The sequence below is a fragment of the Centroberyx affinis genome, unplaced genomic scaffold (genome assembly GCF_046629955.1).
Source record: "Centroberyx affinis isolate AG114_WGS23_722 - 3 ecotype Tasmania unplaced genomic scaffold, CSIRO-AGI_Caff_v1 ptg000939l_1, whole genome shotgun sequence".
Classification (NCBI taxonomy): domain Eukaryota; kingdom Metazoa; phylum Chordata; class Actinopteri; order Beryciformes; family Berycidae; genus Centroberyx; species Centroberyx affinis.
This window is the reverse complement of record NW_027279514.1, coordinates 193,835-210,281: the sequence shown is the minus strand read 5'-3', so window position 1 is coordinate 210,281 and position 16,447 is coordinate 193,835. Positions and strand designations below refer to the sequence as shown.

The 16,447-nt window shown below is 40.8% G+C and overlaps 1 protein-coding gene across 1 annotated transcript in view; it reads left to right on the top strand.

Annotated features, from left to right (window-relative positions):
- LOC139645994 (endoprotease bli-like) overlaps nucleotides 1-16,447 on the top strand; it is a 160,580-nt gene that overhangs the window by 88,307 nt on the left and 55,826 nt on the right. Inside the window, exons 9-11 of the mRNA XM_071521882.1 lie at nucleotides 2,689-2,861; nucleotides 3,906-4,121; nucleotides 5,921-6,024. Coding sequence (XP_071377983.1) covers nucleotides 2,689-2,861; nucleotides 3,906-4,121; nucleotides 5,921-6,024 — 493 coding nt within the window. The remainder of the gene's footprint in view (nucleotides 1-2,688; nucleotides 2,862-3,905; nucleotides 4,122-5,920; nucleotides 6,025-16,447) is intronic.

Below are 16,447 nucleotides of genomic sequence, written 5' to 3'. Positions count from 1 at the left end.
GAACACCTTGAACCCAGGCTCATTTAACTCTACAGGAGACCCATTGTACTGCAAAATGCACTTTTTCGATTCAGTAATTAATAATTCAAACAATATAATTTATTGACCCCTATTATGTGATACACCATTTTAAAGCTCTGAATGCAATGATCAATAATCATGGGTCATGTTTGATTTTGATGGCAATGGAAATAATTGTATGGCTTGTTGTTTGCATAAGCATTCCACTGTGGAAAATAATGGACATTAAGCATGTTTGTTGTCTGGATTTGTTGTCCTGTTAATCTCATAGTCTTTTGTAGCCTTATCCTTGTTTTTTTTAAGATTTATATGTTTTTTTTATTTTTTAAAGAAGCCACATACAACATATGCAATGTAAACACCAATGCAATACAGAGACAAAACAATACATAAACAGTACTTGAGAACAACCCCCTTAAAAGGATAAGGCATTGAATAAAGTAGACTTATATCTAATGAGAGAAAGGTAGGCATGAGAAAATATTTGCAGTGCAAACAAAACTTAAATAGTAACAAACAACACTGATAAAAGAAAAAAATGTGGGTTTCCCAATTATTCCATTTCAGCATGTAAAGGTCTACGTTATTCATAAGCCTGAAAGACAGCTTTTCCAGTGCTGCCAGATGTCCAAGCTGGCTAAACCAGGAATTCACAGAGGGAGCATCGGGGGCCTTCCATTCACACATGATTAGTTTGCGACCCAGCATGAGGGCTGTTTGAATCCACTCTGCATCTGAGGGACATAGATCCCTGAGAAGAGAAGGATCACCTAAAAGAAATAGTCTAGGAGAGAAGGGAATTTTGTATCTCTGAATACGTTCAATATGGGCGCTAATTCCCACCCAGAAGTCTCGTATGTTAGGGCAGTCCCATAACATGTGCATCAAAGTGCCCTCTCCCCCCTGGCATTTCCAGCATACAGGGCTATCCCTTAGTTTAACCTTATATAATTTCGATGGTGTCCAGTAAACTCTGTTCAGGATCTTAAATTGAATGAGTGTGGTTTGGAGATCTCTGGACATCTTTTTAAAATTTCTTATAATATCAGCCTTATCCTTGTTTAACTAATTTTGTTTTGTCTCAGCGTAGGCAATTTGCAGCTGAAAATAGCCTCTCCATGAACTGATCTTGAAACTTGTAGATCTTATAGCTGTGAAACTTAGCTATCACCGGTCTCTTACAACTATGTTTAGGTTTTAGGTGGTAATGACAAAAATCAGAAATATTTCTTATATGAGAGAGAGAGAGGGAGAGAGAGTATACTGTACATGAGATTATGAATGCCTATATGTGCGTTGTGGCGTGCATGTGCGCCCGTGTGTGTGTGTGTGTGTGTATATGACAGGCTACACAGTGACTGGCTGCTATTGAGCCATGCTGACCCTATTTAACAGATCATTTTTTAGTGGGAGCTCCAGTAATGGCTTTTTTAGTGTTGGCTGTAAGATAGGCCAGGGATGAATGAACCAAACACACAAGGAAGCCCCTTTCCTGTTGTGAAATCAAACGTCTTTATTGGCTACACTAAGATTGCTATAAACCACAAGTTAATGGGGAGTACATGATATGTTTGAGTAAGAAAACTCTCCACAACACTCATAGACCTGTGTGCCTCAAAACCAATTTCATACGGTGGGTGTCATCGACATGAAACACGGACTATAAAAAGAAGAATCCATTGGTTGAACCCTGACTCTTGAACTCTGCGCTGTGATCTTTAACCTTTGACCTTGCTTCATTTATCAGAGGCTGATGAGAGCCTCTTGCAGAATTGACAGGGAGGGAAAAAAAACAACATTCACAAGGTGAGACCAGGAATCTATTTCCCCTGTTAGCCTTGCTGTTACCTAGCTACCTCTATTTTATCAGGACTCATCAACAGTCAGGTACACAGGAGATGAAAGGGCACGGTCCAAAGGAAAGATGCATGTTGAACCACTGGGTGCTGTTGTCTTCTGTGCTGGCTGTCTGACAAATAAGGGATGATTGAGCATGACTTTTACCTCTTGTGCGCTTCTGCTTTGGAAATTTACTTGGAATTCCCAGGACATTCATTTACATAAAGTGGCCCGGTTTGGAGGATGTTTCTGAATGTACACAGTAAATGAACACGATGAATCAACAGAAAGAAGCCCAATTAAGCCTGATGAATCAGCTTGAATGAACGCATCTCCAAAAATGTATGTTTGTCACACAAACTTCATTGGTAACACTTTATTTGAGGCGCATTGTGATGCATTACAAGCTAATTATAAGCCCATTAGAAGCATAGATAAACATTTCTTACAATATAATCATCAGACAAACATCAGAAAATGTAATTCAGTTAAATTTTTTTATTTAATGTGTTCAAGCCCCCTCACACATTGGGCGTTTTGTATTTGATGTATAATTATCATGCGCTCACAATGTGCTATAATGTGCTTATGATGCCTTATAATGCCTTATGAGCTGCACCGCGTTTTCTTAATGGAATCCATGAGAATCCTTAATAATATTGTAATATTGATATGCAAGTAAAGGCTTAAAGTCGTGTGGTTATGTCTTTTTTCAAGCACCACCAGGACACACATGGTATTCCAATCTTCTGAGTATTTGTTTTCGTTCAGTCTTTCCACAAGCCTGCCTCTGAACTTTGACCCCTGTGACCTTTTCGATCCGTCCAGGTATCCGCCTGCTGGATGGCTCTGTCAACGACGCCATGGAGGCCACGGCTCTGACCTTCAACATCCACTTCATCGACATCTATGTCTGCTGCTGGGGCCCGCGGGACGACGGGGCCGAGATGGGAGGGCCGGGCAGCCTGACAGAGCAAGCCCTCCGGCTAGGAACTCACAAGGCACGGCTTTCATCTCCCAGTTCACGCTGTTTGTCTGTCAGATGTAAAGGAAGCATTAAAACTGTCAGCGGAGCCCGAGATTGAAAGGACAAAATGTAGAGTATTGGGATTACGTGGCTGGACTTTGATGCAAATTTCTTAATTTTTTCGAGTGCTTACAAAAATAATGGTCATGGCAAGTGATCCAGATTAGAGGGTATTTAGAAATATTTTTTGTCAAAAGTGTTTGTCAAAACTAAAATAGTGTTGATGTTGCTGTATGTTATTCACTCATCTTTCTGCTCTAAGGACCTGATTCAGAATTGTGTGAAGTTATGTGGGTCTTAGGTGGATTGAGATACGCATTCAGATTTGGCCAGTTCAATATGGTGGCATGCTGGTATGGTATGATGGAAAATCAGGCCATAGACTTTTCTCCTTCTCATGTCTTTCTGCTGAGGCTTTATTTTTTCTTTAGGATGATGGTGCGTGAGTTTTTATGCTATCTCAAAGCATAAAATGTTTTTCCCAATAACTAAATTATGCGATAAATAGCGATGGAAATGCATTTTTTAAATAAGTAATGATGTAGATTGGCATGGTCGGATCAACGAATGGTGAGCACAACAGTTCAAAAGTGGCTTTGGACATTTTGAAATATCTGTCCGCCACAACCTGCTAGAAATGTCATATAGGCTGTGGCACCCATGTGTAAGGTGCCCATCATGGTTGTATTAGTTTGGGTATTACCATATTGCCAAGTGCATTTCTTTGTTTTCATCTTTGGATGAAAACATGAAGTATGGCCAACACTAGCTGACACTTAAGAACAACTTGCCCAATACTAATCAATTTTTGAAACGGGCCTACTCTTTTTATTTTTCTCATCGATGTGTTTTTTGACATTCAGGAAGCCTATTTATACGCTTCAGTCCACCTGATGTAAAAGCGCCTAAATTGCATTTTATGTTTTGACAGTTTTGACAGTTGGATGAAAACATACCTAATGAAATCCTCTTCTTAATTTGTACTTGCAGTCTGATGTCCTTCTGTCTGTGTTGGCAGGGCCGAGGTGGGAAGGGCAGCATCTACGTGTGGGCGGCAGGTAACGGTGGGATACACAGTGACCACTGCGGTGCGGATGGCTATGTCAGCTCTATCTACAGCATCGCAATCGGCGCTGTCACTCATACAGGGAAGCCCGCCTACTTTGGCGAGCCCTGCCCCGGGGTAATGGCAGTCACTCTGACAGGGGCCAGCGAGGGAGGCTCACTACCTCTGGTGAGTTTGTGTGTAGCGACTAACACATCTAACAACAGTGTTTATGTGTGGGGGGGATTTCAACCTGCAAGTGTTCAGAAATGTGAATTAGATAGATAGTGGGTCTCTATGTTGATGAATGTATATGCATGTGTGTGTGTGTGTGTGTGTGTGTGTGTGTGTGTGTGTGTGTGTGTGTCTTTGTGTGTGTGTGCCAACAGCCAACAGCCCTGCTCTTTAGCTCCTGTGAGCTGTGAGAAGCCTGTTAAAGAGCAGCCACTGGTGTGATATTTATAGAGGCCTGCCAACTGACCTAGGTGACTGCTGGGCACATACACACATACGCACACACACAAACGCACATGCAGGCAAACGAGTGTTAATTGGAGGTGAAGCGCGGCTGAAGTGGCTGAGAAAGGGAGAGGAAGTAGGAGAGGTGTTGATGGCGGAGGTGTGACAGTGAAAAGCCAGGAAGGAATGGTGTGCCAATTTCAGGGCTACAGAAACAGAAATGACAATTTTATCAGTGAGATATCACCTTTGTCGGCGTCGGAGAGGACTTCTTCTACTGCCTGCCCTTCTGCACCTCGCAGTGTGAGCTGGTCAGACCCGACATGAGTGAAACAGTGTGTGAATGTTAGGCAATTTGACCAGACTAGGATGTGTGTATGTCAGTTTAAAGGTGTTACTGTACAAGTCAGATTTTTTTAATTACAGTAATATCACTATAAAATTGTATTAACGCAATGACACTTTTCATGATAGAAAAGTGCAAAGTCCCTTTCCTTTCCAAAAAAATCCCTCCCTCCCTCCCACCCCCAAATTTCGGGGTGTAGTACAGTCCGCTGCTAGAAGCCAGCTCACCTGGGCCCTGAATTCATTTGATGGTAAATCAGAGATGCCTACTAATTACCTTTAAGTAAAATGGATTGTTTGACAGCAAAGGTGTATGATGTTTGAGCATATGAATACATAAAAGCTACACTAGGCAAGATTTTTATGTAAAAATACACCTGTCTTATCAACCTCAATCTCAAAGTGGGGCTGCAACAGAGAAGGGTGTCCCATCCCCCCTAATTGACACCTTATAGATTTGTTCTATTGGCCAAATGAAATTCGGATGTTGGGTATGTACACAGGAAGTGGCAAATCAAAACCTAATGGCAAAATCCAAATGGTCCCTGAACAGCAGTGAACAGCGCTTCGTCCAGAGAAAGCTGGACTCACCAACATCAGATATTTTCCTCTCTTGTCTCTTTGGTTTTCTCTGGTGTAAAGTGTCAAAGACCAGTTGGGCTGCTAAACATGGTTGTGCTCTGTTCAGTTTAGTGTTGTTATGTGACCATATTTTGGCGTTACCTCTCGTTGCCAAATGTTACCTCTCGTTGCCATTTGGGGCCGCCAACATGCGAAGTTGCCTAGTGCAGCTTCATAATGAGATGAAAAATTACTTTTTCACCTTGTAAGCTTATTCTCCATAATATACACTTTCATTTAAAAAAAAAAAATTGTGTTTTTTTTTTCAGTCAACAGAGTTTTCACAGATTTTCCACAACTTTCAAATTGAAACGACAACATGGTACAGCAGTGCAAACAAACCTGTTTCATGTCGTGTTGTGTCCCGGTGGCTGGAATTTGTTCATTTTGAAGAATCTGAATTTTGTGACAGCTCAAGGTTATGCACAATCATAGAACTTTTGAACACTTTTGAACAGTCCCTCCCTGTGTTATGTCCCGCCCCAATATCCTGTTCCCGTGTGACTTTAAGGAGATATTTAGATACCTGTCGTTGTAACTTGTGTTGTTTGTGTGTTTTGTAGGTGACAGTGTCCAACCTGGGTGAGGGCTGTGTCACATACTTTGCTGGGACGTCCAGTGCTGCTCCCATTGCTGCAGGGATTCTGGCGCTTGTCTTGGAGGCTAAGTGAGTATCTGCCAATTCATACTACAAACCAATAATACAATAATAATCAGAAATGTGATACTTACTTCCTGTAGGAAAATGTTCTTTTCGCTCACCTCCCTCCACAGGGAGGTCAGAGGTCAGGGTCAGCTACAGAACAACACCTGGAGCTGGTAGGAGTTCAGTGTGTGACACTTCAGCAGGGCGAATGCTCTGTAACATGGGGGTTTAACTCAAACTCTAACTAAAATCAATATATCATTATCAAATTAATTGTGATGCCTTGTTTGTTTTGTCTTTTGCTTTAGTTTTTTTCCATCAGTCTTTCACTCCTTCCACCACCTGCCATTGTCAGACACTGTCAAACCTTTAGCTCCATTTGTGCTGGAAGAACAGCGCCCTCATCCTGTTTTGTGCCATAAATCAACTCCCTTTGTGCTGTAAAGCAATACATCAGATTTCTCACCAAATCCGACCTGGTGGCACACAATGTAAAATGCAGTGTAGAGACTACCAATCTTGTCGGTGATACTAAGTTAATGTGGCAATATCTTTTCATATTAAAATGCTACTTTAGGCTTTTTCCTACCTTGTCTATCCTCACATCCCCTTCTCTCCATTTCTGTTTTGTAGCTCCTCCTTTTATGCTGATCATCCCTCTCCCATACCTCTTTCTATCTGTCTCTCTATCTAAATCTCCCTCCTTTGTCCCTTCCCTCTCCCCTTCCCGTCTCCCAGCCCTTTTTCTTCGTCCCTCTTAACTCGCCAGCTGTCGGTGTGGCCTCGGGCCTGGTGTTTTGTGGCGGTATCAGTGGCGTCTCCACCTCCTTCATGTTATGGATGGTGCTGGCGGCCGGCTTTACCGCTCCGGCTGTCATGCCACGCCGTCCCAGTCTCACTCGCTTGGCTGTAAAATGGAGCGCAGGTCCCCCGAGCGAGGCGACTCCCAGGACATTACTGTTAAAGGCTTTGCCGTGACCCGCCGCTACCGACTAAACTATATATCACCTCGCTCACTCAGCCAGCCGGCATTCTGCTCACGTCTTAATGGAGCCGGATTCTCTCCCTCTCTCTCTCTCTCTCTCTCTCTCTCTCTCTGTACGTCTTCCTAGCTCTCTCTCTCTCTTTCTCTGTTTCTCTCACTTGCTTTCTGTTTTGTCACTCTCTCCCCCCACACACACACACACACACACAGACGCACACATACACACACACTGTCACTTCTGTCACGCTCTCTCTCTTACACACACACACCCATGCAAACCTATACTTTTCCCCTTGCTCTCCATCCATCAGTAAGCGACTGTACGCCCACAAGCATTCAGACACAAACAGGCTCATACATACCAGCCATGTGCACATAAACAGGCATACTTACAGGCATTAGGGCTCCACCGATATGCGCTTTTGCCATATCACATTGGATTGAAGCTGCCGATAACACAATATTTTGTGCTGATATTCAGTATCCTTGAGTCTGACCATTTTCATGCCAAAAAATATCCAAATAAATACAAGTACTTAGTGTTTCCCTCAGAAAACCCCCTGAAACAGCATTTACACCATGGGACACTAAAACTCTCCATTTAAACCCATAATAATAATAATACACATATTTATGCATACTTGTGGAATCCATTCAAAATTAGAGTCAATTCAGGTTTAGGGCTTCCTATAGACAGCCAGTATAGTATTGATCAATATGTAATCAAACTGTATCATATCCATCATATCAAAGGTGGGTGAGACTGACTGTTATACAGTTTTTAATAAAAGGCTAATATTGACCCAGTATATAGGCAAATTGATATGCAGTATCAGTCCGACCCTAATACTGTGCAGGCACTCACACACACACACACACACACACACACACACACACACACACACACATTCTTGTACTTGCTGCATAGTAAGGACCGAGTAAAACAACCCACAGAATGAGGACCGGCATTTCTAGCCGACATATCAACACAAAGAAAGTATTTCTGAACTCTAGGTGGCGCCATCATACTATACATTCACTCTGATTTTGTGAAAAACAGTTTCAGGAAAGTTTTTTACCAACAGAGTGAGGTCCGGTTAGTGTTTTCATAAACCCAAAGTATATCACTGCTACTGTTGATGTTAATAATAATTAATGATATTTAATAATAATAATATTATATATTTTCACCTACAATACCCCATAAATACCTCTTCCCTATTCAGTGGCCAACAAGGATGTCTTATTCATCATCAAATATGAATTAATATGACCTGTAATGAATTTTTTACTTTTAAAAATGGTCATTAGAAGGGTAATTTTATCTTATCTAATTTGCCATTAAAATGCCAAATTGGTCATCTCAACTGAGGGTATTTCTGATCTTGTATTATCAAACATCTACCAGGTAATTGGCAAACAGGGAAATAGGAATTGTTTTAGACATCAGTCTACAGTAGAGCCACAAACGACTAATTCCATCTTAATAAATAGTCATTCATTTGTATTTATGAAATGTTTTAATGAAAACAATATTTGAGAACACTTGTATGATAAAACATACAAAGTAATGACAAGTAAACTGTTGCAGTTGTCATTTCTAATGGCAGAAAACCACATAGCAGCTATAAGCTGAACAGACAGCTTCAAACAAACTGCAGTTGCCAGTTCCCCCTCAAAACAGGACCACCCAGTGTTCCTTAAACAGGAGTGGAGCTATGAAAAAACAACAAAATAAACATACTTTTCTCCTCCTTATATCTCTGCTTAAATTTCTCCCACTCAAAATAAGATAAGATTACCTTAATTGCTCCTCCTCAAAAATGAAGCCGTCTCTTGATTTTAATTATTTCTTTATAGACAAAATATTTAATATCCTTCCATGTTCGAGTGCCAAGGACTGGAGATTCTTACATAGTTGACAGTCAGTCTTTCCTGGCACCTTCCTCAGCGCAATGAATTTCGCCATCCCTCGCTTGACTGCATTCTTCCGGTCAGTCCAGGGTCTCTTACCTTGGATTTCTGCATCTATAAAATCAGAAAATAAAGGTTCCATATAACTGGACAGTAACAAATGGTAACAGACAAGACAGATCTTTATTAAAACAATGATATCAAATTCAGAGCATCCTGTCACAAGCATTGGCTGACACACTCCCCTGGATGTGTCCTAACACCACTGCATCAGCTGTGGAGACTTCCAACCTTCCCTAATAATTACTTTTAAAGCCTTTGTACTGGTGCTAGACCAAAAGTATCAACTCTAGCCAGGAAATGGTCTGATGTCATCCATCAAAGCAGCTAATCTACCAAGAAATCAAACATGACAGCACCAATGCTCCCTCCTTCACCTGAACTCTCATTGTGTAACAGGTATGATCTGCTGACTGAACAAAATGTGTAATAATACAGTTACAATTAATGATCTGATAATTGAAAATAACTAATAAAATGGATATATAAATAATCTAACACTTCATAAATGTTAGTACAGCTTGACAGTTAACTATTCTGTTGGCAGAAAATTAACTGGCACCCATTCTAGTAAATCATTAAGTCATTGTTAATACATCAACTACATCATCTTGTAACAGCATTTTTATAGCATGTTATTAATACTTTTACTTAAGTAAAATGACCACCACTGATGTTCAGGTAGCTGCTACAAACATAAATAAACCCCACCGTAAAACACAACAAACATCCTACCAATCATGTAACAACACTAATAAAAATGAACCTGTACCACAACACATAATACCTCTGATGCAGTCATCCAGTCCTAGTAACTTCTGCATTGTCAGCAAGTGGCAATTTTACAGTCTTCAGAAAATTTACCTGTATTCCCTCTTTGAGGTGCAGTTTTCTTTCCCTTCTTGGCAGAGGATTTTGTGGTTGTGACGCTTTGTTCCTCTTCATCTGAAAATAGATATTAATACAGTTAAAGTACTGAAGAGTCAGATTCGGAACACTTAACTTGTGTATATCACCTGGACTCACCTGAAACTTCATCATGTTTTTGCAATTACAATTACAACAATTACAATTTCACATTTGGCAGACGCTTTTATCCAAAGCGACTTACACATGAGATTTTCATACAACACAAACAAGTTTCTAGATAGGAGAGAACAACAAGAGTAAGTGCTATAGAGCTAAGTTCTGGTCCAACAGGACAAAGGTTTAGTTGAGGTCTTTTTTCACCTCTTAACAGGAGGTGCAGTGTTCTTCATGGGCTGCTCCTTTTCATCTGACAAGAAAACATCAATGGACTCAAACAGTAGTCTCCGGTTCAGAACATATTATTTTTCATTTTAGTTAAAGCCTGAGATTTTATGGATACTTCTGTCATTTTTATTGTCACACTCAGCAGCTTTACCACGTGGCCCGTGGATGTGACACCACAGTACTACAGTAGATGCAATGCAAATCCAATGTATTACAGGCTGCAATGGTAAGGCAGAGGGAACTTCTGTCGGCCTGTATTGCTGCTTGTTCAATTAAATCTAATTTAATTTAAAAAAATATTTAATTAAAAAAACTTTGATCAGATTTTAGGTATGATAAAAATGTTTCTTTTGATGAAACCAGACATTTTTAATAATTAAAAAAACATTTTAATCCATGTTATTGCACATGAATGATTGAACTCTTCTCTATGGACACAGTTTTAGATGCAGTGGGAAGACAGTACGTGTCACAGTTATGATAAAATAATGATTAAATGAAATTGAAGGTAATAATTGTGTTGAAAATATTCTATTATCAATCCCTCATAACATCTACACTTTAAAATATTTTCATTTTTAAACCTACTAGCAGGTACAACTGCTGGACATGTTTGTCCCGTTTCTTAAGAATCAGTGCAATATAGCCGTTACCCAGGTCAGCATGTCAGTTATCTGAAGTGACAGTGTATTTTTTCCACACCTTTTCAATGTGAATGGCTGAATACCTGTTAACAATGCAGTTTTCTTAATCTCTAGACTTACCCCTCTCATCATCACTCCAATCATCATCATCATCATGTTTTGTTGCAGTATTTTGCTTCTTAGTTGGAGGTCTTCTGGTGGTCTGTTGTTGCTCTTCTTCTGTATATATATAGACATATAAAGTTTTAGTAGTGTGAAAGGACTGATATCTACAACTGAATATTGTAATGTTTAAGTGTATTTTATGAATTATGCCTACTTATTCGTTACTTTGCAAACTGAGATTTTGCACATGAAATATATGAAGACTCACTTTTTGTTATAAATAATCTAACACTTCATAAATGTAAGTACAGCTTCACACTTAACTATTCTGTTGGCAGAAAATTAATTGGCACCCATTCTACTAAATCATTAAGTCATTGTTAATACATCAACATTTTATGGATCAAACGTCACAAATGTGAGGATTTTGTTTTTCTGTATGGTCAACTTTTGCTCCTTTTCCTGCTTATAGATGAAATAATAAATAAGGACTTGTAACAGCATTTTTATAGCATGTTATTAATATTTTTACTTAAGTAAAAGGACCACCACTGATGTTCAGGTAGCTGCTACAAACATAAATAAACCCCACCGTAAAACACAACAAACATCCTACCAATCATGTAACAACACTAACAAAATGAACCTGTACCATCCAGTCCTAGTAACTTCTGCATTGTCAGCAAGTGGCAATTTTACAGTCTTCAGAAAATTTACCTGTATTCCCTCTTTGAGGTGCAGTTTTCTTTCCCTTCTTGGCAGAGGATTTTGTGGTTGTGACGCTTTGTTCCTCTTCATCTGAAAATAGATATTAATACAGTCAAAGTACTGAAGAGTCAGATTCAGAATACTTCACTTGTGTATATCACCTGGACTCACCTGAAACTTCATCATGTTTTTGTTTAGTTGAGGTCTTTTTTCGCCTCTTAACAGGAGGTGCAGTGTTCTTCATGGGCTGCTCCTTTTCATCTGACAAGAAAACATCAATGGACTCAAACAGTAGTCTCTGGTTCAGAACATATTATTTTTCATTTTAGTTAAAGCCTGAGATTTTATGGATACTTGTCTTCTTCTATAAAAGAAAAGTTTTAGTAGTGTGAAAGGACTGATATCTGCAACTGTGTACAGAACGCAGACTGAGAACATTTGTATGAACACCTGGACTTACCCATATCACACTGACTTTCCTCATCAGCATCATAGTAATCATGTTTAGTAGTTGCACCCTTCTTTTGCCTATCAGCAGGGGAGTGTTGCTTCTCTCCATCTGAAAAAAATATGTTTTAGTACAATTACAATTTACAATTTCACATTTGGCAGACGCTTTTATCCAAAGCGACTTACACATGAGATTTGCATACAACACAAGCAAGTTTCTAGATAGGAGAGAACAACGAGAGTAAGTGCTATAGAGCTAAGTTCTGGTCCAACAGGACAAAGGTGCTACGAGACAGTGCAACAAGCTAAGTTCTGGTCCAACAGGACATAGGTGCTACGAGGGAGTGCTACAAGGCAGTGCTATGAGGTAATGCATAGAGTGCATCAAATTATTATTATTATTATTTTTTTTTTTTTTTTTATGAAAGGAGGTATTCGCTAAAGAGCTGGGTCTTTAGCCTTTTCTTAAGGATAGAGAGGGATTCTGCGGATCGAATGGAGTTTGGCAACTCGTTCCACCACCGGGGAACCACAGAAGAAGAGTCTGGATAGAGACTTAGGGCCTTGCTGTGGTGGCAGAGGAGGAACCACAGAAGAGAAGAGTCTGGCTAGAGACTTAGGGCCTTGCTGTGGTGGCAGAGGAGGAACCACAGAAGAGAAGAGTCTGGCTAGAGACTTAGGGCCTTGCTGAGGTGGCAGAGGAGGAACCACAGAAGAAGAGTCTGGCTAGAGACTTAGGGCCTGGCTGAGGTGGCAGAGGAGGAACCACAGAAGAAGAGTCTGGCTAGAGACTTAGGGCCTTGCTGTGGTGGCAGCACCAGGCGCCGCTCCATGGCAGAGCGTAGTGAGCGGGAGGGAGCGTAGACCTGAATGAGGGAGTTCAGGTAGGTTGGAGCCGTTTTGGTTATTGTTTTGTAGGCGAGCATCAAGGACTTGAACTTGATGCGGGCAGCAACTGGGAGCCAGTGGAGGGATATGAATAGCAGAGTGACATGTGCTCTTTTGGGCTGGTTGAAGACCAGACGCGCCGCCGCGTTCTGGATCATCTGCAGAGGTTTGAAAGTGCAGGCTTCCTCCTGCCAGTAAGGAGTTGCAGTAGTCAAGGCGTGATATTACAAGAGCCTGTACCAGGAGTTGTGCTGCATGCTCAGACAGGTAGGGTCTGATCTTCCTGATATTGTATAGAGCAAATCGGCATGACCGAGTAACAGAAGCCACATGCTCCTTGAAGGTTAGCTGGTCATCAATCATGACACCCAAGTTTCTGGCAGACTTTGTGGGTATGAGCTCAGTTGATTCGAGCTGGATACTGATCTGTTGTTGTATAGAGGGACTGGCTGGGATGACAAGGAGCTCAGTCTTTGACAGGTGAAGCTGAAGGTGGCGTTCCTTCATCCAAGCCGAGATGTCGGCGAGGCATGAGGCCGATGTCCGCGCCGAGACTGTGGGGTCGTCTGGCGGGAACGACAGGAGGAGCTGGGTATCGTCAGCATATGAGAAGCCATGTGAGCGGATCACTGCACCCAATGAGGTGGTGTATAATGAAAAGAGAAGGGGTCCAAGCACTGACCCTTGAGGTACCCCTGTGGACAAGTAGTGGGATTTAGACACTTCCCCTCTCCAAGACCCTCTGAAGGATCTCCCTGAGAGGCAGGACTCAAACCAGCAGAGGGTAGATCCTGAGAAGCCGAGCTCAGCGAGTGTGGAGAGGAGGATTTGGTGGTTCACCGTGTCAAAGGCGGCCGATAGGTCAAGTAGCAGTAGGACAGAGGACTGACCGGCAGCTCCAGCTGATCGCAGTGTTTCTACTACAGACAAGAGCGCAGTCTCGGTAGAGTGTCCTCGTTTGAAGCCAGACTGGTTGGGATCATACAGGCAGTAAGTATTAAAATCTGAGAGGGTTTACAGTGAAAGAGTACTGAACTCTGTCTGAGATCATTTCTCGTGTTGACAATGCCTGGACTCACCCCCTTCATCATCACTGCAATCAACAGGGGGGCTTTCAGGGCTCTGTGGTTGCTCCCCTTCATCTATGGGAAAAAAAAAAAATAGTGAAGTGAAAGCACTAATATCTCCATCTAAGAAAGATGACACTTGCACAGTGAAACAGTACTGAACTCAGACTGAGAACATTTCTTGTGTTGGTAATGGACTTACCCACATCACTTTCACTCCAAGCATTATCATCAGTCCTCCTTTTAGTAGCAGTCTTCTTTTGTCTCTCAACAGGAGAGCTTGTGGTGGACAGGTGATCCAGATCTCCATCTGATAAGAAAGCATAAGTTGTGCTGAAAAATCTGCACTCATTGTTTAGGAAGGTTACCTTTTAATAAAGATAACCTCTTACATAATTTGTTTTAGTCTCCTCTGCAATTTTTATAATTAAAACTGTAAGTTGAGCTCTCAGCCTTTTAACATGAATTTCTGAGTATAGAGATTTAAAAACTTCAATTTTAAGTGTGAGCTTAAATGCACTAATATGGAATTTCTTGTGTAAATATTATCACACATTACTTACCATCATTAACTTCCAGTGGTCTGTCTGCATTTGATGTCTGTCCCTCTTTGCGTCTTCTTGAGCCTGTGGTTACCTGAGCTACGTATGCTGCATGGCTCGCTTCACACTTCTTGTGGTGACTCCTTAAAATGTCCAAACGTCTTTTAAATCGCTCCATCCCCCTCTCCTCTCTCCTCTCTCCTGTCTCAACTACCAGCTAAACACCAGCCACACCCTCCGCTGTTGAACTCTTCGCCTTGCGCATGGAGAGCTCTGATTGGCTGCTGCTGATGGGTCGTTAATTAGCGGAGGCCTCAGGTCTACTTCTGCTACTGCAGGACCACTCTGAAACTCTGTTAACCCTTTCAGTACTCTGCCTTTCTGAAGAAGGTTGACCCTAAAACATGAACATATTTTCTCACAATTCCTACAACTAGATAAAGTCAACTTAATTAATACAAGACATTTTGTGTATATTCATAAATATGAATAAAAATATAATATAAATGTATTTTTTCTTTTTTTCCACATTCAGTCTTGATCATAAAATTATCTCCATCATCATATTCAGGATTTTGACCCTTTAAATGCCAGATTGTATCTTCTTGAAATAAAATTTATCCTGTTATCATGAGAAAACAGAACAAACTTGACAATGTCAGAGGAGCAAGAGAAGGCCGCATCAGGCTGAAATAGCTTCAAGCTTTGCTGTTACAGATTATAACTGGTTTGACTGACTGGAGTTAATAAATTAAATTGAAAAATAAATTATCTTCTTATCTTGACAAAATGAAGGCAACATATTTTATTTATTTATTTATTTACCATAAAAACAGGTGTATAAGTGACTTTTATCTTTGAATAGTGGGTGGTAAAAGGCCATCTACACTTATGAAGTTTAATGTCCTATAAACAACTGTGTGAAGCATGCATGCGCATGCTCCAGCTGTGTCTGCAGCTAATGAAAGCAAATAGGCAATTGATGATCTGTTACTGCTATATGCTGTATGGATAAAAACAGGCAGGTTATCGGTGGGTGCTGATTTGATGTGTTTTCAGTTTTTACAGACCAAACTGACCCAACCGACCAGTGACGTGCGGTCAGGGGAGGCAGAGCCTCACCTGTCATCATGGAAAGAAAAAAAACAAATAATGATAAAATAAATTAACCCTTTAACACCTATAATACAAATATGGCCACCTGGATTTATTTTGATTATATGGCTATAGAATTGTCAATAAATGTGCAATGAGTGAGTGCTTCTACCCCTTTTTTAAGGGGGAAAAGAAAATACCTGAAATGGATTTTACAAGTTTATTGCTAGATTAGAGCACACAAATGACATGATCAAACAATTCCAAATGAAAAATGTGCAACTCTGAACTATATTACATATTTACAAAAAAGAAAGTGTCACTCCTGGCCTTTTCCCCCCTATTTTTCCCCATGTTTTATAACTAAGTTCCTAGCATTTTTTGGCTGTGGTAGTCTCTGAAGCAGTTTCTTTCCAGCTGCAGACAGAGCTCCACATCACACAGCTCACACTGCCCAGGGAAGCTCTCTGGGCCTCTTCCTGTCCATGGCTTGTGGGAACAGGGCAGTAACTTGCCACTAACGTGATCTAACTCATCTGTTACCTTTACTTTGGCGTGTAAAGCTGGGTGGCGATACCGCAAATGCTGCATCAAGTTAGATTGCTAAGCTAATGTAGCGTAGCCTCCATGTCTCTTGATATGCTTGGTACTTGGAGCAGGTGCACCGCTGGTGTGACTTTGTTCTGTTCAGGTTGCGCCGAAAATAATGTAACAGCATAATGTTAATTTTTT